The sequence below is a fragment of the Varroa destructor genome, unplaced genomic scaffold (genome assembly GCF_002443255.2).
Source record: "Varroa destructor unplaced genomic scaffold, Vdes_3.0 BEIS01000006.1, whole genome shotgun sequence".
NCBI lineage: Eukaryota > Metazoa > Arthropoda > Arachnida > Mesostigmata > Varroidae > Varroa > Varroa destructor.
In genome coordinates, this window is record NW_019211459.1 from 20,503,587 (window position 1) to 20,528,181 (window position 24,595).

Sequence of the window (24,595 nt, forward strand, 5' to 3'; positions counted from 1 at the left end):
TGGAATATTCCTAAATATATCATTTGGCGCCAACCGTTTACGTGCTGATATATTTATATCGAAACATCTATCGTCTCTAAAGGTAAAGATGTGTTTCTTGTAGTAATGACAGTAACTCGAATTCGGTATCTTATTGTCAAAGAGATATTTAAATCATCGAACTGTTTTCGTAACGAGTGAAAAAAAAAAGATCACATAGTCTACAATTTCGTAATACGAATCAATATAAAATTAATTCAGGCATCCTTAATGAGTCCTGCGGTGCTCATTCATTCGTGCCATGCAGATGCTAAAGAAAAATCTTAGAAAAAACTGCGAAATATGAAACAATGCTTTTACAGGCCTTCCCCTGCTAACGAAAAATGCCGTATATTCAAGTAAAAATTTTAGCATAGTAACTGAATTGAATCTGGCCCGCGTAAACTGGCCCCAAGCCCTCTAAGGGGCCAGCCGACCGCCTGGGCGCGTCTCTTTATTCTATAAAGAGCGTACGTACATCTAAAATAGGGTAAATATTATCTATATATGTATTGATTTGATATCGTAGTGACAATCTCGAATCTTCGCGTATTGGCCGTAAATGTGTCAACAATACAAATTAGCTAGCTTGTATCAAAAGCGTTTGACGCCGGATAAACAGTTCTAGCCTGGCATTGGAAGACTATCTATATTTCGTATACGAACGTATCACTATCGCCATATTGCTCGAAGCGAATAAGGGCCACCCCAATACAAGCACATATCAAGCGGGAAAACCATCAACTTATTCATTATTCAGACCACTTTAACATGTACCATACATTTAGACAACACACGCAGACCTCGCTACCGCATCACGTGAACGAAGCAAATGCTCGGTACTGCTTTGACGAAGCTAGATCTATTGATTGCCGAAGCCTGCTTGTCTCTATTAGGAATATTTTTAATCCAGAAATAGAGGTTCTGATCGCTTCTGCTGTGGCACTTTTTTCATTTATCATGGCAACGACTAAAGCATCCCATAATGTAATCGTAATCCCAAGTCTCGTAGCGTGGGAGTCCATTGAATGGTACATTGGGTGCACATCTGTCTACTAGGATATGTATTATAAAATTGATACAGTTTGGAAAAGCATGCATATTTTTAAATGAACAGCTCTGCGTATTGATCGAGTGAGATTTCGATTAGTCTATATCTGCTGGAAGAAAATATCATTTATTATACAAGACATAATGTTTATAATTAGTTAATAATTAACTCGGCTAAAATACGCTAAGCTAAAAGTCTAATTTCTTGCCGGTGCGTGTCGCTATAGCTTTCCCCGAACTGACCTTTCCGTAATTCATTCGATCGCCGTCCGTCTCAATGCCTCATACGATACGCATCATAAACCATGCATATCTTCGTTTTTTAAGTGGGTTTTACTAGCAAAAGCACTTTAGAACCGTACTATCGGTAAAAGAGTTCTAGCGATGCGAAGTACCTTCGTAACGGGTCTGCTTCAGAGCTCTCAGACTCCCTTTTTCCCCTTAAAATCGTAACACTCTGACTGTTGTAAATCTTCTTCATATTGTATATCGCATATTTGTTTTTGTATCACATATCCTGGCTAAATAAACGAAGATTCAACCTAAATGAAATGCAAAATAATTTGAGAAGGTATTCTAGGTCCCTCTCAACTAATAGAATGCTCATCGCGGGGTCTGTACTCCATCGATTTTCGAATGGTGCTTACAGAAGAATCGAACGAACCTCGATTCTGGTCAATTCTGGCGTGCGTCATTTTAATCATAGTCTATTTCTTCTTTTTTTCGTAATATCTCAGAGCTGAACTTTCATTGCCTAGGCTAAATTGCAACCTAACAAGCGCTGCTTATAGTATACCTTCCGCAAGTGGAGATTTGATCGGTAGGAAAAGTAAGAAGAGTAAACTGAGAATGGTACTTGTTTGAAAGATATAAAAAATACGTCGCAGATAACAAAAGCACTTACTCTTATTTATTCCGAACCTTCGGTTGCAAGACGGGTCGGCATATAGGGAAAGACTGAATATGACTTTGTCTTTGTCGAGAGATACTTTTTTCTAACATAGAAACTTTGATTTCTAATACGGGCATTATTAGGCTTCCAGGATTGTTTAAAATCAGACATGAGCATCAGCTTTTGTTAATGGATTTCTTTTTTTGTAGGACCGATTCGAAAAATGGGGCTGTTTTAGCAAGTCAAATATTGCGTTTTGCATTTTATATCTGTTGATATAAACAAGGTAGCCAAAATAGGCGGTTAATTTTTATTATCCGAGTTTCCAAGTCATGTTCCCAGTACGATCTGAAACGTGAAAGCTGCGAAGTCATTACTCTAAAAGGCCATATGCAATCACACAGGGATGCCCCACTAGCCAGTGCTAATTGCAATACAGGGAATTAGTATGTCTGGGTTGAAGTTACTAGTCATTCACGTAAACATAGCTATATATTTCGTGTGTTATTGTATGAATGGGAATTTTTAGTACGCATCATGTCGTACATATATTAATATATTTGTTTGTATCTAGAAAGTTTTATGTTGCTACCCGCAAACCTCATGGACTGATGCTCATATATAATTAGTTGTAACGAGTTTTAGACGCGATCGGACTCAAGACAAACCTAACAAACACCCCGGGATCTACCCGAGCCAAAGTACAAAGCAAGAGTTGAAACGACCCTATACAATATTACCGAGTCGCTTGGTTTAGGACTATACTTACTTGACTACGTACGTTAAATGTAACGTCTGATCGTGAAGTTTAGCGCAGAAATCCGAGGCGAAACTAACAAACACAAAGAGACATTGAATCAACACAAACATTATGCGTAATTTTTAAAAAAAAAAATGTTTTTTTTACATTATTTTCTGCCATTCGAACTAAAAGTGATAAAAACCCAAGCATAAATAGCTACTGTCTAGTTAATGCTATTCTCATAGATTAGTCCATACAAAATTCGCGGGTGTAGTTGTAGAATTGAAACTTTTCGTTATGGTGGGATGCCAATTTACCGACGAATTTGGATACGTAACACTAAAACATAAGCAAAATCTGAACGAATAAATTCAGCTCGCCATTTATATTGGGAACGGCTATTGACAAGTAATTTATAAAGTAAAAAGAAAAGCTAAGCAAGGTCAAATATTTAAATATTTTTACTAACACTTAGGTTTCTAAGTTACATAATTGTTCAGCATAACAGTCGTTATGTCCTATATACATGAGATGTATCGCATCACAGGTCGAGCGAGTACACGGAAAAAAGGCCTATAAATTGTTCCTAGTAGTGTTCGATTACTGCAAAAGAAAGAAAATGTCGTCGAGTAGATCGCATTTACATCTACCTTGAATCTTGAACATCTACTACGCGAAACTTCTATCTAATAATACCTATAGCATTAAACGATATCTCCATCACCATTCACTCCTTCTTTAATATTTACCATGAAATAAATTAACGTAACGTATCCATTAACGCAAAATTGCTTTTCACTCTCCCGTCTGTTTGTCTGTCGCTAAATTCGCCCGCGTCACGGTTTGAACTTGCCGCTACCTCAACAACCGCTACCTTTTATCGTGCAGCATGGAGAATGATGTCTAAGCGGTAGAGCGATACGCGCGCCCTCTGGTGGCTGCCGCTGCTACTACCGGCGAGCTCATGGAAAGGCCAGTTCGCGAAGAACACCCGTGTGTCGACTATCGAGTCACTTCTCAGTGGTAATAGCCGCTGTCTTTAACGCTGCGCTGAACCGTTGCTGGACGTGCTAACTGGTGATCTGTATGTATCGCTACTTCTAAAGCCAGTCGCGAGCATCCGCAAGCTGATTGTGACGACACCGTCGCGCTCTTTGTGCGCTTCATGTCACTTACGATCGCTTAACCACCATTGCGCAAGTGGTGATCAGTCGGTTGAGAAGCTCAAGCGCTCGACTGTATCTCTTCCTCTCGCAAATATCGCTCGCATCTTAAGCGCTGTGACAGCTACGGCATATCGGAACTCTCAGTGGATCCTTTCTTCAGCCGATTGTTGCTCGTTGCCCACATCGTTGTCAACGTACATTAATTAACATCGTCGTAACGAAATTTCGACTCGGTTGCCTCTGATTTGACGGCGTGCGTGTTATCCTGTGCTTCCTCTATTCCCCCTTCTTTGTAGTTCTACCTGTTTCTACTGCTTCGTTTCTCGGTGGATTCTACCCTACAGCGAGCCGACAGCAAATAACGATCGAGGGATTTCGCTTGCGACGAAGACCCTACTACAGTGACCGTATTATTAGGTGCTGGAAGAAAACCACTGAGGGGCGACCTGCTACCGAGTCGAAAGCAGATTGCTACCAACGGTGTGATCATCACCAACCAAGTGTATACCTGTGATGTATTAACGTACAAAAACGGGACAACGAATGTCGTATAGCTAAGATTGAAGTCTGTAAAAATATCCAACGATAGCGTCAACAGCAGCAGCAGTAGAGAGTGCATCGTTAGAGAACTGCTGCTACCGCAAAACGTGTAACGCACAAAGTGTAGTGCAGTCAGGAATCACTTAGTCTGTCGGATCGCCGCGCTGGTTGTTGTGAAGGTTTTTCATCATTCATCGCTATACAGAAAGGAATTTTTGGCGCGTTCGAAGAACCCACGATTTGAATTTCGCGATTATCCGAGGAATAGCAGTTGTGTGAAGTATTTTTAACTTTGTAGGCAGTTAACGATCGTTGACAGATAAACAATAATGAAGGTTCTCACAGGATTACTTCTTGGCGTCCTAGTTGGCAGTGCGGCCAGCGAATCTACCGAAGGTAAGTACACCGCCCATATATATGTACATATATATATTAGAGCGATAACGGTGGGAACACAGGGAAAGCAAACGACGGTTTTCACCGTAACACAGGTGTTTTGATTAATTCCGAAGCTATCTGGCAATATGGATGTTTTGTGGAGACGAACGAACTCATCCGTTCGAATTGTCAATGGTCTACCTATTGGATTTAAGCTAGCCGAACCGGCTAGCGTCTTCATGAGCTGTGGCAAAAAAAAGCACACGACATGTTGGTGTTTGTGGCTTACGGCGTTGTTTTGTATTCACAGTAATGGAGAAGAGTACAAACTCGATCAGGAAAAATAACGGGAATAACAACCTTCAAGACTTCTACGTGTACTTAGCCAATGGTTTTCTGTCAGAGAGTACCTGTATATTTGGTCGTTCTCCAAATAGATGCATCTCTTTGAAGAATAAGTAAAACTGTTTTTGGATTTTTAAAACCAAAAGTGTCTGCCTAGAGATTTTCATGCCATTTTAGAGCTAATGAAATATTTTATCGGCATGTGTATCCTTTATTGGAGCAATCGTTCAGGCTACCACCACGGTACCACTCGAGTCTATATCTACTGCAACATGAAGTAGTTGGAATTATTTGGCGCGAAGTCGCCGATTGAAGCCGGCCTTATTGTTACCGCGGCTATTTCGTGGCTGATGTCCGGGCTGCTTTCGTCTAAGGGTGTTTTTCTTCTATAATACAGCTACCACTGCTACTGCTGTATCTGGGTCTATAACGTCGCCTGTCTGTTCCGGACCTTTAGATTAGTAAGGTAGGTGCTCGCAGCCGGAGCACCAACGGCCTCAGTTGAAGGAGCAAGTACTGAGGGAGGCCAGCCAGAGAGAAGGGAGCCCCACCCCATAACGATGACGCTGCCTCACAACTTCACCATCTATCGCTTGCCTGTTCGTTGTCGGCAGGAGCTGTTTTGATGGTTTCGCTCCACAGCTTTATCCAACGAGTGCCGCTGTGGGGGCTCACTGCTGCCGCCGACTTCACTTAAAGCCGCACCCTACCTCTATGGCTATACCATCAAGGGCTGACCAGCTACCGAGAGTGAGTTCTCGCAAGGAGACGCTTTCAGCATTTTGTTCATTACCGCCTAATCATTCGATTTTTTACGCCACAAGTGCGCAAGCAATAGATGCTTTTAAGTTTAGATTCGTACGCAAGCTACAAACGATCCGATCGACGACTCAGGCCGACTTCAGTCCGTTTCCACCGACGGCCACACGGTTTGCATCTGACGTGTGACGTACCTGCAATATGACACTACGTTGAAAGCTTAAGAAAAACTAATACGATGCGTAATTCTTGTCCGTCGTAATACTCCGCCCATATTCACCGCCATCGTTACGCCTAAACCCCACCATCCATCGGGTCCTAGTAGTTCCGTGACTACATTTTTTGCGAACACGAGACCCGACTGAGTGTTCATGCAGGGGAAATATCGTGTGAAGGCTTGTCAGATGTGTACTTAGTACAGGCTCATGTGTATGTGTTATGTGAACCCATTTTTATGTGAATCCATTGCGTGTGGCATTAGTTCGGAGAGTAGAAAATTGCGTACCTCTACATCGACGTACACAGACGCGCGGCTGGGTGTCAAGGCGTTGGCTGTCGCCATCGTTGACGGCGGTGCCTACTTTCCTCACTGCCGACTGTTCTCTCAGCGAGCCGCAATGGCGCCAAATTCGGACATTTTAGACGTAAACAACCGTTTTAAGTAAACACACAAACACAAAATTTCCTGCAACTCTATAACCCTATATGCATCATCCACGTAATGTTGGTATTGCATAGTAATAAAGGCTTTAGTCGCTTCTTATTTGATAGAAAATGAAAAAATATAGATCTCTATTTCTATGTTTACCTGGTTTCTAGTGAAAACAACTCTGTTCAACATAATAGGCTTGATACGAAGACTTTGCTATCAGAGCATACCCATGCAGGATTCTTTTAAGGATATAACGAGATTCGAAAGAGCATCTAGAGCGAAATTGATAAGTGCAGTTAATTAACCCAGAATGCGTTTTACTTCCCAATAGCTCTTATGCAGGGGCTTTAAAAATGACCCAGAAAAATCCGTGATTCAGCTAACCAGTTCGAACCGTTACGGGCCTATGTTCGGTACCTTTGTGAGTATGTGATTGTACTATTAGTAATATTCAAAGAAAAACCAAGGCACAATCAATTAATGCTCCAACAATTAGAGAATTTTTCTAGTTCGACGACACCCGTCTTAAACTTTTACCTATAAAGGAGTTATCGTAATTTTATTTTAGAAATAGAAAAATGGCGAAAAGAAAACAAAACAATGGCGTTAATCTTAATAAAAAAAACAGACTCATTGAAATCGACGTCAGCTACGCACAATTACGCTGCAAGTATAGATTCAATGAGATGCACTCGAATAGACAGACCGGACTTAGAGGGCGGATAATTCAAGTTCATAGGGTATAATTAACCGCGTTATTATACCCCTAACAGTGTGTCTAGTAAATAAATTGCTCAACAAAAGAACACAATTACAAAAAATCGTAAAAATCATTGTTGAATGCTTGCCAAAGGGCAATTAAAGCCGTCGAGCATTAGACTATTAAAAATGCGCCTCGACATAGTACCTTGCAGAGCGACTAAAGCTATCCGGCCTGATTTAAGGTCTTCAAAACTGTTAGCATAAAACAGACGAGTCGATTGGTACTAATGTCTTAATATGAGATCTGGCCTATTCGTTCAACGCTATATATTTGCTTGAAACCATAGAAATAGTATCTTCTCTACAAAAGACATAGATCTAAGTGTTGTTACGTGGCTAAACAAGCATCCCGTATAAACAAGTATATGCTGTAGTGTAAATTTAGTACAAAGATTTCGCAGAGGTTCAGTTTAAATTTTCGCGCTATACATATAGCGATTTTTATTTTTCTAAATCTCAATTGTTGTTCGTAATCAATCAAACTTTCCGGGGGAAGAGGGGGACTCGCTACGATTCAACAGCGGCCTATTAGAGGTAGTGCATTGCGGCAAAATGAACGGCCTCTACTGTCGAAAGTTAAAAATAACAAACTCTGTTAAGCTCACGTTAGTGGCACCGGAGTAACATAAGACACGCACATATTGAACTTTTTTCGTTAAACTTGATTTTCTTCAACAAGCCGCAGACTTCAATTAAATGCCATTCAAAGAAAAATGCGTCGAATGGGAATTAAATTGGATCTGATCCTCTGATCTCCATAGTCTCCATATGATCTCTGATAGTTCGACTAGGTGCAGAGGTCGGAACGGGACAGTGCGCGTTGATTGGCTTGTGGACTGCCCTCGATTCTCTCATTTAACGATAGTTACGCTGATAAAGCACACACGCAACGCCACTATCCTCCCATTATCAGTATGTGAAGAACACACCTGGTCCGAGATCCCCTTCTGTTCTGTCGCCCGCCGATCTATCTCTTAACAACAGGGGCTCGAAGTCCGGTCAGATCCCGTGGCAAGCATGGCTGAAGCCCATGTGGCATCTGCTGCATTTTCACGCCTACCACAATGTCATTGTGATGCAGAGCAGATCCGGGCAGATGGGCTGGCCGGGCCGACAGGCTTGCCAGTGAAACATTGTCCCTTTTATTCTGTTAATATGCCGTTTTCATGAGAGCGATACATGCTTTTATTATTTGGGTTAAATGTAGTATAATTAGCTTGAATGTAGAGGACAGGATAATATGGAAGCAAACTGCGATGGTTATAGATCTTAGTTAAGGCAGTATAAGTCGAGAGTTTTGAGCGTCCGGTATTGCTGCTGCTGGAAAGCAAAAAATCTGTACATTACCAATGTCCTATTTATCTTATTATTATTTTTTTGTGTGTCGCAATATGAAATCCACATTCTGTAGTTTTTGGGGTATTCGGCGATGTGGCAAAATTTCTGCGTCCAGCCATTATCACTCATATGCGTCTACCGCACTATAATTCGTCCCTTGAGCTCACCAGCTCTTCGCTAGTCGGTCACAGCCTTCCCCCCGAGATGGCTCCGTTTCTAAAATGCGTTTGTCTTGCTTTATTTCGCCGACCAATCAATGTTCCATGTCCAGCAAGACATGGTCATCTAGCTTTCGGTCCACCGGATAGGTACCTTACATGGACAAAATAATCTGTGTCTACAGTTCCTCTGCTTTCTATAGCTGAACATTCCCGTTGTTGGATTTCACCGTCCTCGTCATCATCTTGCCGTTCACCATCAGCATCACCAGCTGCTACCGTTGCATTCATAGCCAAGAAGGAAGAAGAAATACACAATCATAGAATCGACAACAAAAACGTGGCTGCTATGTCTGCTACCGACGACGAAGACGTCAACTAACTGGGGAAATGATTCGAACCGATACCATACGACAGCATACGAGAAATGGCACGAATACGAGCGACGATTATTTTATACCTACCGGCCGGCTTATGAGCTGCTGTGTCCTGCCGATTTTCTGTCTGTCGGTGTATGTGTGCTCGTGCATGCGTCGTGCCTGGGTGAGGTGGCTGTCGACCATCTCAGTGCGGCGGTGTTCGGGGAAGGGCGGCCGCCATGTTGGCAGCAGTCGCCAGTAAAGGCGATGGCGAACGACTCAGCGGTCGCGACAAAAGCAGCGGACACTGCTCCTACAGCATCAACAGCCAATTCGGCGGCGGGAGCGGCGGCACAGCCGCCGCCATCATAGAGTGAAGCGCGAGCGAAGTCCGTTGAAGTAGTAGCTAGGGGGAGGGTCGCAGCCCCACGCCGGCTCCATTCGCTGGCCGCTATTGAATCTTTTTCCTTGATCATTGCTTGGCTAAGCGACGGCTGAGAGTGGGTCTAGAGGATCGCACCAACTTTTGCTGCAGCGTTCTGTGCATGGTTCTGATGCAAACTGTTGCTACTGATCTCGCTTCGTTCGTTTGTTAGCGCTCCTCACCATCCTTCGTTGCTCTTAGCACTGCGGCGTCTACCTCGAAAAGGTTATGGGCCAGCGTCGTGAAAAAAGAAGCCGGGCGAAACACGAAAACGACGCTGCCGACAGCAGCGGCAGTAGCAGTGGCTAGAGGAACAACAGTAGAATCAGCAGTGAAGGCCTTTTCTGCCTTCGTGTATCTCCTTAGCCATGTGTGAAGAAGCGACGAACAATCTAAACGTCTGTTCTACTTGAAGAGGCTGCAGCTCCGAGTGACTTTTTAGCGTTGGAGAATGAGAAGCGGGATGCCAGGCGATCAGTTGACTCTGTTGCTGGCGCCAACGGATATAGGCTAGCAGCCATGCTTGCCGATATAATAAATACGGCTTTTCGCTAGCTTTGACCCAGTACAGCATTCACGGCCATGTTTTTCTCATTTGGTAGGGACCTGTCCTTAGGAAGACGACTGCAAAGGAATAACGAACGAGAGTAGCGACAAATTGTTCTTTGTACCACCATTACCATAGCCGGAGATTGTTGTCGACGGCTCGTTGACGTTTATCCGGCTGTTTTAGCTGCATGTTAAGATCGATCTGTCTACGATTCCTCAGGAATAATAAATCTACAAGTCCTCCGCCTCTTTCAGTACAATTTTCGTCCGACGCAGAAGGAGTAGAATAGCGTTACTCTGTGAAAATATTGGATAGGGTTAATGATGTCGTTTAGCATTCTTTCTGGAAACGTTTATAATTTAATTTTTGGTTCTTTGCGATATTGTCGGCCCCTTGTCTTCACAAACCCTCGTCGACGCCGCAATGCTAGGGGCAAGCTAGATAACACACTTAGCCAAACACACAAGTGTACACCTGATAATAAATGCTAGAAAGTTTACATTTTATTCTTCAATTGGATCAGCATCTAGTTGGCAGCAGCAGGGAACAAAGAAGCGGGACGCAGGAAAATGGCCACCGAAAGGTCCTTCTGTCCAAAACTCGACGCCGCTAATTTTGCCAGTACAAGTATTCTGCCACGCCACTGGGGGCTAACTGGCCGGCCGTCGACGATCTGGCTACAATATATCTAGTGCACGAAGTGACCAAGAATGCAAAATGTTTCTCATAGACTTCACGCATTATCATAATAATTTCCAGTCTATTTTCTGCCTATCTGTCAATCTCTGTGGCTCTGAGCGGAATCAACTGCAACAGAGCAAAGCTCGGCGTTACCGAACGCGGCAACAACCTGATCCCCCCCTTCTGACTGTGTCAAGGGAAAGACGAGTTCCATTCGTTCGAAGAAAAAGATGAAAAAAGACGAGTGAGTGATTGCTGACGTGACGCTGCTGAAGGAAAATCGCGTCTGCTTTTTCTGGTTCCCGGCTACATACCTACGCAAACAGCATACACCATACGAATGAATAGTTGAACAAAAACTCCCTGCCCTGCCAAAGACTTTCCTTTCTATTTTTCAATTCGACATTTTTTAACTTTGGTATTGCTTATGGAAAGAGGGGTGGAGCAGTCACAACGCCCTCCAAAAACACCAATGTGATATATACTTTGAAATGTTTAGGCGTGGGCTGCCCTCTCGGGCAATAACAATAAGTAGCTATGCCTGTTTCTTCTTTTTTTTTTTGTTGCCAAAATACTCACGGAATTGTAATACATCATTTGAGTATCATTGGAGTTGAGTACATCATTTGCAATACGACTGTATCTACGACTCTGGCTGCAATCTTGGTGAGCTCGTGTGGAACATAATCAATGGACTTATTCAGTCACGGATTCATAATAATAGGCCAACCTTGATTAATTTGATTATTTTAGTAAATAAAATACACTAGTAAAAATGTTTTTCTTAGAAACATGTAGTTAGTGTAAAAACAGCACGGTTTTCGAGATTATCCACTAACAGGCCAAAAACCGAACGTATGATAGTAGCGACAAAGTGTGCTTGGCAAAATTTTTTAGCTTCAGGTCTATCGCACAGTCCACGTGTAAAATGATTATGAAAAAGATAAGTAATTGTCTACATACTCTGCTAATGGCAAGAAAGGACTACAGAAGGACAGGGATACCTCGTAGGCCTATCAGCTCACGTAGACATATTAATGCGATAAATGAAGTTACACGCATAATAGGAAGCTCATTCACTATACAACGAATTGACTAGTCTAGTATAAGACTGGATCTGTCTGTGAAGCTATTCAGTAGCGGGGATAGAAATGTTAGGTAGTGCCATATAGTGAAGAGTTGTCGAGTTGGGATGACTGAGGTGCCATGGTATCACCATTAGCGATTATGAGATGTGGTGCGAGATATCGTTCCTCATCAGTTTCAGGATCAGGCAGCCGGTCATCCACCGACGCCAGAAGTAACCCGCAGGGTGTTTTGCCTTCGCTGGCCCTTCGTTCAGCCCTTCCTCGACTTGGATACACTGCGTTCTCTTTCGCTATATCTCTCTACACTGCGGTAGCTACCCTCTAATAGGGAGGGGATCACTCACGGGTGTCGCACAAACTCCCCGCGACTGCACAAGCTTGACTGCTACATAGCTCCTCCACAATTGGCTTCCCTCAGTATCTTAGTGTCTAGACTAGTTCCGAGAACGCAATGAACGCTTGCCTTCAAAAATGAAACGAGCTACCGAAGTGTGGCAGGGCGCAAAATCAACGATAGTACACACTGGGTGATGACACGGACGCTCCGATAGCAATCTATGGGTTCTACTCGTCAAGTAGCGAAGTGCTAGCTGGCGACATTGCTTCCACCGACGTCAGTTTTGCAATAATTCTCGTTACGTCTTAGTCTTTTTTTACCTAGTGTACACTGGGTGCCAGGGAGAACTAAATCCACTAATTTTTAGTTAGCATTATCGGGTCGGATCGCATACGTGTTTAGGATCGGCGCATGCATTGGGCCAGTACTAAGCTTCATATATGATAGCTCCAGGCGGAATCTATGGTGAAACTTCATGTATCACGCCATTACATTCTATGTATTACAGAAACAGATGGTCCCTGAAAACGATTCTAGTTGCTTACTTTTATTCGCTGTATGGAGCGTCGGATCCTTACTCGTACTGTTCGTACTACCCGTGCTACTACGGCTTGTACTATTTTATATGATACTAGTGGCTGTGGCCTGCGGCCACAATATCACGGCTTTGTTTCGTTATCCTCGGACTAGGGATGCTTAAGAAGTCATTCCGTTTTTGACGCCATTTTCCTGCTTAGCTAAGGCCTGCACTAATTGGTATACCTACCTCAAACAAAAAGCGGAGCGATAGTTAGCTGCCAGTAAATGCATCTTACTGCACCACCTCATGGACCAAGGCGACGGTTGCTTTGAAAATGAGGAATCTCTTGATCAACGAGGTAGTTGTGTTTATGTTGGTGAGCATGTGGAGCATTAGTTGCCTATTTCCTTCTCTGGAGCCGGGTGTATTCGGTTAAGAGCCTTGCTGTCTCCTGCTGTTTTCAGCCCTAGCAATGGCCGTAGCGTCGAAAGCAGTGAGAATGATGAAGCCGAGAAGTATTGGAGGAATACGTACATCCCGGTCTAATCGAGGGGCCCTCAGCTTGTGCTCAGCAACGACACGACGATCCGAGCTCAGTACTCAGTAGTAAGAAATGTAGGGGGCTCAATTTTCAGTGCAGCACTCCCGATATGCATCCACCAAGCAGACTTAGCTAATGGTACCATCATTACCATTGTATTGTACCACCAATACTAAAATGCTGACGAGCCCGATACGCGTGAGTAATAGTTATGGTAGGAGCTACCTATCCCTGGACTTCTTTCTGACCCAAGTGTTGCCGAGCTGTGAGCAAGCAGCGTGTGTACGGTGTTCGGACCAGACCGCGATTTATAGACCGGCTGCAGTCGCTCACCCATAGCAGTCAGTGGTGCTAACGGCCAAAATATCGAGTATACATCACTTAGCTGGCAAGCTCTCCGACTGAAAGAAGTAAAAAAGCTACTCTCGCCTCTTACGAGAGTAGCGCTCACCGGTGAAACCTATATGATGCGCAAGCCTATCCAATCTCCAACCTACAGAAGATCAAACAACAGATAAAATTGAAACATCGAAGATGCATTAAGTGAATTAACTAGTCATGATCGTATCATAGTAGCTAATTCATCATGGCGGTCCATCGCACAGGTTGTACATACAAGTATCCCTATGGCACTTAACCCGTATGGCGATGCTAAAACCGGCTGATCTGCCAGCCAGGGCATATCGTTGATGACGCTGTTATAAATTTAACAACAACTGTAGGGTAATACACCATCGATTATAAATGTACTCAACCTGTTGATAGCAGTGGTGGCGTGAAGAAGCGTCGGTAGAAAAGACATCAGCAAATGACGAGTTCATTGAAAACCGGTTTTCGAGTACGCTACGCAGATTGAACTAAGAACACCTAAAATAAATGTTCGCTACCGTCGCTCACTATTCGGTCAGAAAGCTGGCTCCTTTTAACACGAAATAAGTGTCTATGCTTAGAATCGAATCTAGATCACCACGAGTCCCTAAAATTACCACCTAAATACGTTACCCAGTAAGCTATCACGAGTACAGACACGAGAAAACTCAACAAGTTATTCAAATAGCATTGCAGAACCAGCCAAATGCCGCGCTAGTGATGGTTGAATACTTAAATAGTTATTAGAGAATTCTAGTAAAAGTAATTCTTACCTCCGTCTAAAACGTGGTTAAGCGTGACTCACACGCGGTCTGATGACATCATCTATCTGTTCGGATAGGTCTCTACTTTTGCAAAATATAGACGATCTTCTCGCTGCGATAGCACAGTGAAGATATTCGCAAGGCTTGTATGGACAGTCAGATCGCATGGAACACGACGCAGCGGTCGAACTAGGACAAGACAGAAAATATTCATCGCAGACCATTACTTTTATTTATGAAGTCAACTAACGGGGTTATTGACTAACAAATGAGCACACTTCTGCTTTATGCAATGAGCATAAAACCTCCGAACAAACGACATCATTTATCGACCGATGAGACTCCGACTTGCCACACGGAAGCATGGCGATGTAATGTTCGGGCTCCCACTTCCTAGACTGTGTGAAGGACCCTATATGATTTCGTCTCAAAACGACACCCTCTATAAGTATGATGTAGCAATCCTGAATCGATGCTGGAACCATGGTCCTGGATTTATCTATAGTGTGACATCTACATATGCAATCTAGATACCAAATTGATCAACACCGGTGTCGTCGCTTGGGTGGGGTGATATCTTCGTAGATACGCCTAAACTGCACCGTTGAACCCTGGTGTAGGCCACTCATCTTCCGCCCAACGAGAGAACCTAGACCGTGTCGTCTGTTTCGCACAAGGCAGGAACCATAAGTCAAGCGTGCGGGTTATACCGAACCGACTGCTGTTTGCTTTAGCAGCTTCTCACGGCGTCCATAGAGAAAAGCAGGATTAGCCATCACTATAAATATATATATATAGCCTCTACTGGTATTTACTCAAGAGATCAAGTATGCTAACGGGCAGAAGGGTGGTTGCGACTCACTTGTTTTCATATCAAGGAGCCAAAGCGGGCCGAGCCTATTTTGGTAACACTTGTTGCCCCCCAACACTTGTTGACTTTCTGATCTTGTGCCGTCATGCTGCTTTCGGCAGCGAAATTCAACGACTTGACCCCTCGTTCTCTTCAGTCCGCCTATACTGTTTATATGCTCGCAGGTGCGCATGGCCATAGAAGCTGTAAAAGCCATAGTACTAGTTGTGGAGGCAGTACATTCATCTAGATAAATACTCTAATGGTAGTAATAGTGAAAGCTGATGTGTCTGGTGACTTGATCGAAAAGTCACTTCCTAGCAATAGATTGCCGCTTTTGCTATTGCCGGCAGCTGCGATCGCTGAAACATGGTAAACTGTGCATACGTGCAGATGTGCCGAAGTCAGACGCAGCACGATTGTTGGCTGTGCTTTTCTAAGCACTAGGTACAAATGCGCAGTCCTGGCTGTCGTACAGGCACAGCACGAACGCGAGCTGTCGTCACAATGCGAGGGTTAATGTGGTAGCTGAATATTGTTGATTAGGTCTGTTCTGCGCTTTTGGCAACATGAATAGATATTGGTATTAATAAACATTAGGTACGTACATGCAATCAATTTGCTTTATGATTTGTTACCTGCCTAAGTTGAGTTGAACGGCTGGCTACCCGCTTGGTAATACTGTGGTATCAATAACTGCTGTTGGCTTTAGTCCGCAGTATCGCATAGGAAATCAACAATTAGTTTGGCGACGCTTTCTCCAGAAACAGCCGGAAGACGGAAGAATCATTCGGATTGCAAAAGTAGAGGTTCGTCTACCACCGATGTTTTCACGACTTATATCAGTGATTTTCCACGCACCACACATCAAGATATGGGCGGGCGAAAACAACACCAGATCAATCATTACTACCATCATCGTATTACCTACTACCAATCATGTTTGCGGTACGACAAAAGTAAATAACGGGTGACTCTCGACAATATGTTGGGCGGGTACTATCGAAGATTGAGCAGTGTTAAAGCGTTCACGCTGGATCAGCCTGCATATAGTGATTATAGGACGTTTGAAAGCTTCCCGGAAGGTTTGAGTGGGCGGCCCTGCCCGAACGAAAGAACGTACTCCTTGGGAATTTTTCCTGGCATCTCTTTCAGTTTCGAGGGAGCTGCTTGGATACTTTACTGCGTTCCCGTTCCACGGATCTATTAGGAACGCAAACATAGGCACAAAAACAATAACGGAAATGTTCATGTCTGCGATCCATCTCTCGCTTGTTCATTTGGTGACAGTATTTCTGGCGGGTACATTAACGGTCCCAAATGACTAGACTAATTAATGGAGGGGTACTTATTTACTGTACACTAAAAACAACGCACCTCACCGGCTGTGTGAAAGATTGGAGTGTCTCTGCTCGGACGGTTGTGCTGGGAGTCTGACAGCACACGTGAATGAAGTAATCATACTTACTGTCACTGTTGACCAAATATATGTGCTTGCCCTTACAGATGTATAGCTATGCACAAAGTTCGAATCGTGCATACCCAGTGACTGGATGCTTGGGCGCGACTGCTATGGCATCCCGCACCTGCGGCAAACATAGGCAGCAGTAGCCTAGGTCAGCCGTAATCTATTGTTAGGTCTGATCAGGTACTAGCAAAAGTGGTCACGCCAATGGACCTAAGCGGCCGTGAGGTGCTTTCGGTTAGGGAAATTCAATGGTGAACAAATCGAACAGACGCAGAATGAGGTAGTGCTCAATAGGCAAGGAGAGCGAACTCGAGATTTAGCGAATTCCTATCAGAACGTTTTTATATTTTATTAACGAAATGTTTTATGGTGTGTGGCATGATGAGACGACAGGTAGACAGAGCCGAAGTACTATCGCCGATGTATGTAGGCTTGAGTATTACGTGAAGGTAACTGTGCAGGACACAATATCGCCCTTGATGATAAAACATCATCATGACCGTTCTTCGATACCCAGCTGCTATCTACATGTGCACAGCCCAGTATGAAATTGGGAGAATATTGAAAGAACAGCGTTAGCTGTGGCGTCAAAACGACAGGCTGAGATGACCCTAATCGCAGTATCTCACTATTTCTATTGAACCTTTGTAAACGATGCGGAAACCAAGTACTTTTATAAACAGGTCGCCTGCGTCGTACTGTACAACCAGTAGCTGATTTGCACCCTTCGCGCTTCTCTCCCAGTTGTTTTCATCTATTGAGGTTCACTGATGAAATGTTTGCCTTACTACTTGTCTCGTTAGACACTTCGGCGTAATATTAACTATATGCAGCCATTGGCTCATTAAGTAAGATAGGACTAGAACGGAATTGGTTGTCACTCGTGGTTCGAGGGTATGGTCGAACATGCTGGCCGCGCCTTAGCACCACGCCCCATGGCGGCGGTTGGTGCCACTATCGACCTTGTCTTCTCGTCTGTTTTAATCTATTTGTCTGCGGTCTGAGCAACGACATTGCCCCATGTGACTACATGGTGGCGGGCAAAGTATTATAGGAAACTTGTTGTACGGCATCAGCGGCATCGACATAGAACCGATGAGATCACCACCAATGAGTCGCATCGTTGCGCTGTCACCGAGCACAGACAGCTACTGATGCATCGGGGATGACTCATCTCGTCTATCGACGCGAAGCGCGTGCGAAGTGCTAGTTCAGTCATCGCCTTGCGATATAGTAACGTCGCTGTGGCTTTAGACGGAAGTGGCTACAGCTGCTTCATATAGCGATCGATGATGGAGTTAGTCACCACTAGCCGGCGCGACTCAGTGAGCTGCTGTTAATACTTTTTTTTTTCATTGATTTCATCAAGCGTTAAACGAAAACTGACAGACAGACGGACAGACAGGCAATGCCGTCGGCAGATACCGTCACTTATATATAAGTGACGGTAAAGTCATATATGACTTTATCTATCTTCAAACAGCCGCGTGCTTTTTCGCATTGGTAGAACGAAGGGGGATTACCTAAGGCGCTTCGGTTTCCCAACGGTGGCCGGTATCTTACGTTATCGTTTGTGCAATTATTCTCCTCCGCGGCTCATCTGTTTTTTGTATCAGGTAGTCTCGTCTTGCGGCATTTGACACTGCGTGATTTCTGGTTTCCATAATTGGGTCCTAGTAAAATCCAGCTAACCGAGTATACTGACTATGGCTTCTCTTATTAATGATGGGCAGCTGGTTGCATAGTAGGCATCTATGTCCTTGATGTTCCAGTGTTAAATTTCGGTCTGACGCCATGCTGGCATCTTATAATAATAAATACAATAAACAGGGGACGGCGTTGGCGACGGGCAGAAGTATCTTATGCGGCTTTCTTGTCCGCCGTCTGGACACACGAGTCACTTAGCATGACCAAATGACTACGTCACTGGGCCTGTTTGCCAAGCGTCACCGCGTCTTTTTTTCGGGCTTCCCTGCTTCGGCATATTTTTTCGCTTTTGGGCTAATCGCAGAAAGAAGTGGCATACAATACGGGCGACCAGGATCGTCGACCAAATGGGCCTGTGGAACATTACACGGTCTGATTGACGAACGCTCTGCTCCCGGCCACATCAAGAGAACTGCTCTATGCCAGCTGGAAAGACAAATTTTGCCTATCCCAAAAACGCTCCTTGTATCATGAACCTGCCGGTGAGTATGCGTCGATGCGCTATGCATTGAGCGAGCGTAGTTTCACTTGCGGTATTTACTCTCTAGCGTGGAAATTGCACTAAGTCAAAGTTAGGCGGTGACGTACCAGCCGCTCAGGCTGAAACACCTTTCCAAGCCGCTCCCGTGAGCAAGTAGCTATTATGAAACTGGGTTGGGTTTTTTCTTATGCAGCCCTCCTTAAAGCTCTACTCCTTGCTTCGACTTTCCGCCCCCTAAGCCATAGCGACCGGTAGCAAGCTCGGCGTCGGCTTAATCAACATCGCAGTTCTTATAAGCTATACTTTGCATCTAACGCTGTGTGGTTGTAACGAATAATAGTTGTAGCACGCAAGGGCGAAATTCTGTTAGGTTCCAAAAGCACAACAGTAATATACATGCTGGTGACCAAGCAAACTATAGTACATCCATATAAAGGATAATTCTGCCCCTGTTGGGAAGCAGCTCATCTTGTCTCGATGAACACGCTTTAAGGTCCTTGCCCTCTAGCGGGCATGGCAAGTAGCGTTCGGCTGGCGAAAGTAAGACCTCGCAGACGATACTCGATCTGATTTTCAGACGGCCTCGTGGGAAGAGCAACTGAACCGAACTCGGCAGTTACTAGTGATTCTACTGGTAAAAGTGGCGGTGAAAGTGTTGTGGTTGCAGTGGATCATAGTCCGCACAAAGTAAAGGGTGTGAATGTATAGTGCTGTCATTTATCACCCGATGCCACCCACCGATGCGAACCAACATCGACGACCCATTTACTAGAACTACATTAACCACAGTTTGGCTACTTGTGATTTTAGAAGATCAGGATGAAAACGAAAATGCGCGCCAAACGGAGAGAAAAGACGATAAAGATCCGTTGGCGGCAGTGACGGCGGCGGCGGCGGCGGAGCCGCCGCTAATCAAGCCCGTACCGCCGGTAGATATTTTCTACCGCCCAAATATAACGATGTACGCGCGATTCGCGTATACCTACATGCGTTCGTGTATGTATGAGCACGATTTAACGATTAGACAACACGACCTACGACGATGCGGACTGCAACCAAGCTGCGTTGCCATTAGAAAGCGAGTGGTCATCGGAGACTCCAGAGCTCCGTCGGATAGACTTGTTAGAAGCTGCTCTAACTCGATGCTGTAGCCATTACTGCTGTTGTTGATGGTGCTATTGCGGAACACCGCAAATGAAACGGCTCAAAAAGAAAAGTTGGAGCATCCGTGTCCACCCCGGGTAGAACAGATGGAGGAAAGCTGTCTTTTCCCGTGCGAGTCGGCTTCGGTCGGCTAGAGTAGATGGTGCTTTTAACGGCATCAGCGTATATGGCAGGTCCCAGGCGGTAGTAGACGTTGTCGTTGGAGTCGTCGTCGTCGTCGTCACGCTTGTGTTGTTCCCATTCTATGGCTGCTGCTGTTATTGGCGGCAAAACAACGTCCGTTAGCGATTTGTTTGTGAAACGCTTTGTTGTTCATGTAAACGCCAGAGTGCGGAAAAGAGCGACCGCGCGCGGCTGAAACTTGAGACTATTGCAGAATAAGTTTGGTTGTTTCTCTCAAATCTCACGGAGACGCCAGGGACTGCGACGAGAATCGAGTGTTGACCGTCTCGTGATCGCGTAAGAGCAAATAACAAAGGGTACGCGCGTCAGGAAGATATGCACGCCCGATCCGTGCTATGGCTGTGGGTACAATAATGTGACCACCGCAGCGATTCTCCTGTTTGTCGTTAACTGGCTTTTTCCGAGCATAAACTTGTCTGTTGTCATGCGCGATGCAAAAGGAACACCGGGTACTACTGCATCGCTATTGCTGGACCCGTAGATTCGTAACTGGCCGGAGGTCGAGAAGGTGGCGACCCGGTCTTTTTACAGCGGTACCAATAGACCGCAGTGGTTGTATCGTGCAATGAGAAGAGTCTGTATGTAGCGTTTGAAATGTGGTCGGTTGTGCTTAGTTGCTTTGTAGCAAAAGATGAGTCCTCTCTGTAACTATAACGAAAACATAAGGAGTCGTATGTCGATGGCGACGTGTACTTCTGCCTAATCATCGCTTCATCGAGAGCTGCCCTGTAGAGATTGCAGTGCCGTCTATTTACCTGGTCTTCCTTTATTACAAGATAGAAGTAGAGCAGCAGCAGCAGCAGCAGTAAAAGGTCCATTGTACACTTCGATAATGTACGTCTCGTTGTTTTCATGCGGCCACTATACAGAGAAGATAAGCATATCGCTATGGTATGTTGCAAACGTACCCTTTGACAGACTCTCTTCGTCTGGCAGGAAGGAGCTTCAGTCCTGCTGCGTTCTGTGACTGAATGTGGTTTATGAGGTCTTTGGTACGTAAACGACGTGACTAAAATCAAGAAAGACAGATATGCACCACTTCAAACGGCTGGTTCCCACAACAGAACCGTTTCTTTACGGCGGGTCTCGAACATAGAACACCTGACGCGTTCTCAAGTTTAGGGTGGGAACACGCTACCATTCTTTGCGCGATCGCACGGCGCGTTTGGCAAATATTCGGACAACATCGAAGTAGCTAGAATATCTTAAAGGCAGTACTGTCTATTCTACATTAAAGGGCAAAGCTGGTATTCATAGGTTTGTCAAGACCGCTCCGTACGCATGCACCTGCCTCGTAACATCTGAGTAAATCAGGTTACTCAAAGCGGTAACGACTTCACTGGACATAATATAAAATTGTTATTTAGATCGGTTTAATCGAAGGAGGCTTCACAGGAGCAAAAAAAACACGTCGTTCCGTCGATCGCTCCATCGAATTTGTGGAACTTGCGATAGCATTGACCGCTGCATTACCCGGATAATACACACTCGGGCTGTTCCTACGAATCAACTAGCCCTGTTAGTGGATATATTATAGATCGACTATATCTAAACAAAAGCATTTCTAATGGTATTCAATGCAACAACCATGATCATAGTTTTAACTTCAATTCTGGACCTGAATTACCAGCTTGTCATTTTCAATACAGCTTTTTATTAATCCGCAAATAAGCTTGTAATGAAGACCGTGCACTAATCGATATTGATAGGTAGATATCTTAAGATAAAAAAAAATCACGAAAATTTAACAGCTCGTAACGACGACAAAGTTCCAAGAGCTGTGAACTGTCGCAACTTATCTGGACGATTCAATTGGCAGTTGGTATTCGCTTCTCTAAAACGGCTATAAGTTTATGCAGCAAAAGCCAGCTGCGCCAAGACGTTCTAACACATTTTTAAGCCCTTAATCTCAACTTGCGCTATACCTCCGCAAATTTTTATAGGTCACATGAAAATTAAAAGTAACGTGGACCTTCGATACCGAGAGAAAAAAAAAAAACTAAAATTTTCTCCGTATTTTTGATGCGAGACCGCCCACTAGAAAAAAAAAACAGGTTGGATATTAGTTGACCTTCCTCCACATCTTGAGAACGATGCACTGCTGTTCGTGTTGACGAGGTAGGAAGAGCTGGCTTGTTTTGTACGCCGAAAAGCGTGCACGCCCATGAAATCCGCCTCCTTAATAGTCCTCAATTAGAATGCATTATTACCGTGCACAGTTAGCGATGGTTTTTGTTAGTGCTTTCGTACTTCACACGTGCGCAATGACGGACTCGAACCAAAAACATTTTGAGCCTTGCATCCAGCTGTTATTTCAGTAAGTATTGCACCTCGCTTCGTAGCAACGACAACAGTAATTGTATCATAATTTTTGTGCTTCTCTCCCCGATGCGCTAATTAGTCGTTTATTTACCTATGTTCAGTTGTACATATATTTAGTGTCACCATGGTACCCACACAGTTGCCGTTCGTTCGTACACAGTTACTATATATTCGAAGCCCTTTGCCGCTACCGTACTGTGATGGTTTTGGTAGTTGCGGTGAGGGTTATTGTTTTAACGCTATCGGTGAAAGTAAATGGAACGACGCTTGCCGCTCGCAGAGAAGTACATCGTGTACATATAACAGATTAGAGCACGTATTACCCATGTCCGTGGCTACGTCAACAAACGTGTGCTGCCCAGCGCTTTTTCATCCTTGAATTAGTACTATGTCAGTAGTCACATGTACGTAGAAGTCATCTGCTGTGGCCGTTCAGATGCTGTATCGGGAGTGACTCTCTGCGCGTGAGACGTTCGTGGTTTTTGCGCACTTTGGTGGCCTACGACGCGCAGCGAGAAGTCAACATGGCGACCATCGATTGTAGAAAGCCATGGCACTTTCTTTTTGGATTTTGGAGTGAAATAACGTTACATTCGTGGGCTGCATGTTCGTGGGTGAGTGAATGCCGACGATTTTCAGGTGCCGGCTTGCAGATAGGCACTATGCACGCGATCCATCCACCTTGGACCAATGGGCAAAGCAAAGAAACCGGCCAATCAACGTGCGAGGGACACCTGATAGACGAGACAGTCGGGGTAGTTTTGTAGCATCGTGGATACTCTATGGGTCGTCGTGGTCTAGTGGTTGACGGTACTGATAGCGTTAGTGATGTGAACGACGCAAGCCACGCAAAATGCAAAATGAATAGTTCATCGCAAATTAGCTCCCCTATCCTTCATCAAAATGTTGGTTTTTGTTGATTTTACTTTTTAGATATGACCGTAGTTCGCCGTTCTAGGTAGCAGTAGGACGGCAATACATAGTGGACTGTTTGATCAACGGGTCATTGACTGGATTGCGTAGAGTTACTTTATTGCTTCGAGCTGCCGTTAGTGGCATGCGCCGCTAAATGGAAAGGCGAGGGTCGGGATGAGCTAAATGTTATCATCTAGCAGATAGCTGGAACCCCCGGCGTTTCGGTGGGTGAGCGATTCTCCGTAATGGGGATTTGTCTGGCTGTGTACAGTTTAGTGAGGAAAAGGAAAAAAGAGATATGAAGGAAAGAATGGAACTATAATTATTATTACGATGCATGTTCTGAAGGCATTTGTGTTATTATTGTTTTTACTAGGTTTTACTTCTTCACGGCTGTGTGATGGGTCGGATTAGACTTGATCAATGACATGATCTGAAGAAGGCGCCGTTGTAACGATGTTTCTCAATGTTTGTATGAGAAAACCGATAACAATAGTATAATATAGCGGCGTATTTCTATTACGCTGACAAAAACCGATGCCACTCATTCTGGAATAAATGGAAAACACAACGATGTAACTATAGTCTGCCCTTTTGTTTAAACGATCCTCCCGCCAACGACGCGTTGGCTTAAACTTGAATTTATGCGGGTTTAATTTCAAATTCCAACACGCGGATTAAGCTAAACGAAAATGGCAGACGAAGCTAAAAAGAAAAACTCTTCCCAGGAAAAGCTTGCTCAAACGAGTTCAGAAAACGTTGAGACTGACATTAATACTAGATAATTGTTTTTTTCGTTTAGGTGGCATTACGTCATCTTAATTGCATCTATATGTTAAAGCTACATATCGTTAAAAGGGCCGTAGCATCTACTAGATAGTCTAGCACAGGAGTGAAGCGACATCTGGCGTCAGATTCATGCGGTTTTCATCATCAACAAATGGCAGGCGAACCTGGAAACTGCCGTAATCAAAGGCTTCATACCTTTCATCTTTTTTCTCTGCTCTGAACGATCGGTCACCTTCATTCTGCCCATCAACGTTCTCCTTGACTTCCTTAAAAGTCCCTATAT

The 24,595-nt window shown here is 44.3% G+C and overlaps 1 protein-coding gene and 2 long non-coding RNA genes across 3 annotated transcripts in view; 2 read left to right on the top strand and 1 right to left on the bottom strand.

Moving 5' to 3' along the window:
• Positions 1-1,896: 1,896 nt before the first annotated feature.
• Positions 1,897-3,590, bottom strand: LOC111252457 (uncharacterized). Its single transcript, XR_015330485.1, has 3 exons — positions 3,452-3,590; positions 2,730-2,792; positions 1,897-2,308 (listed from the first exon to the last, which is right to left on the bottom strand). It is a non-coding gene; the product is annotated as an uncharacterized LOC111252457 (long non-coding RNA).
• A 105-nt stretch (positions 3,591-3,695) lies between these two features.
• Positions 3,696-24,595, top strand: part of LOC111252455 (protein amalgam-like) — a 115,387-nt gene continuing 94,487 nt past the window's right edge. The window contains exon 1 of the mRNA XM_022810379.2: positions 3,696-4,804. Coding sequence (XP_022666114.1) covers positions 4,738-4,804 — 67 coding nt within the window. The 5' untranslated portion in view covers positions 3,696-4,737. The remainder of the gene's footprint in view (positions 4,805-24,595) is intronic.
• LOC111252456 (uncharacterized) overlaps positions 13,888-24,595 on the top strand; it is a 28,207-nt gene continuing 17,499 nt past the window's right edge. The window contains exon 1 of the long non-coding RNA XR_015330482.1: positions 13,888-23,513. This is a non-coding gene — a long non-coding RNA (uncharacterized LOC111252456). The remainder of the gene's footprint in view (positions 23,514-24,595) is intronic.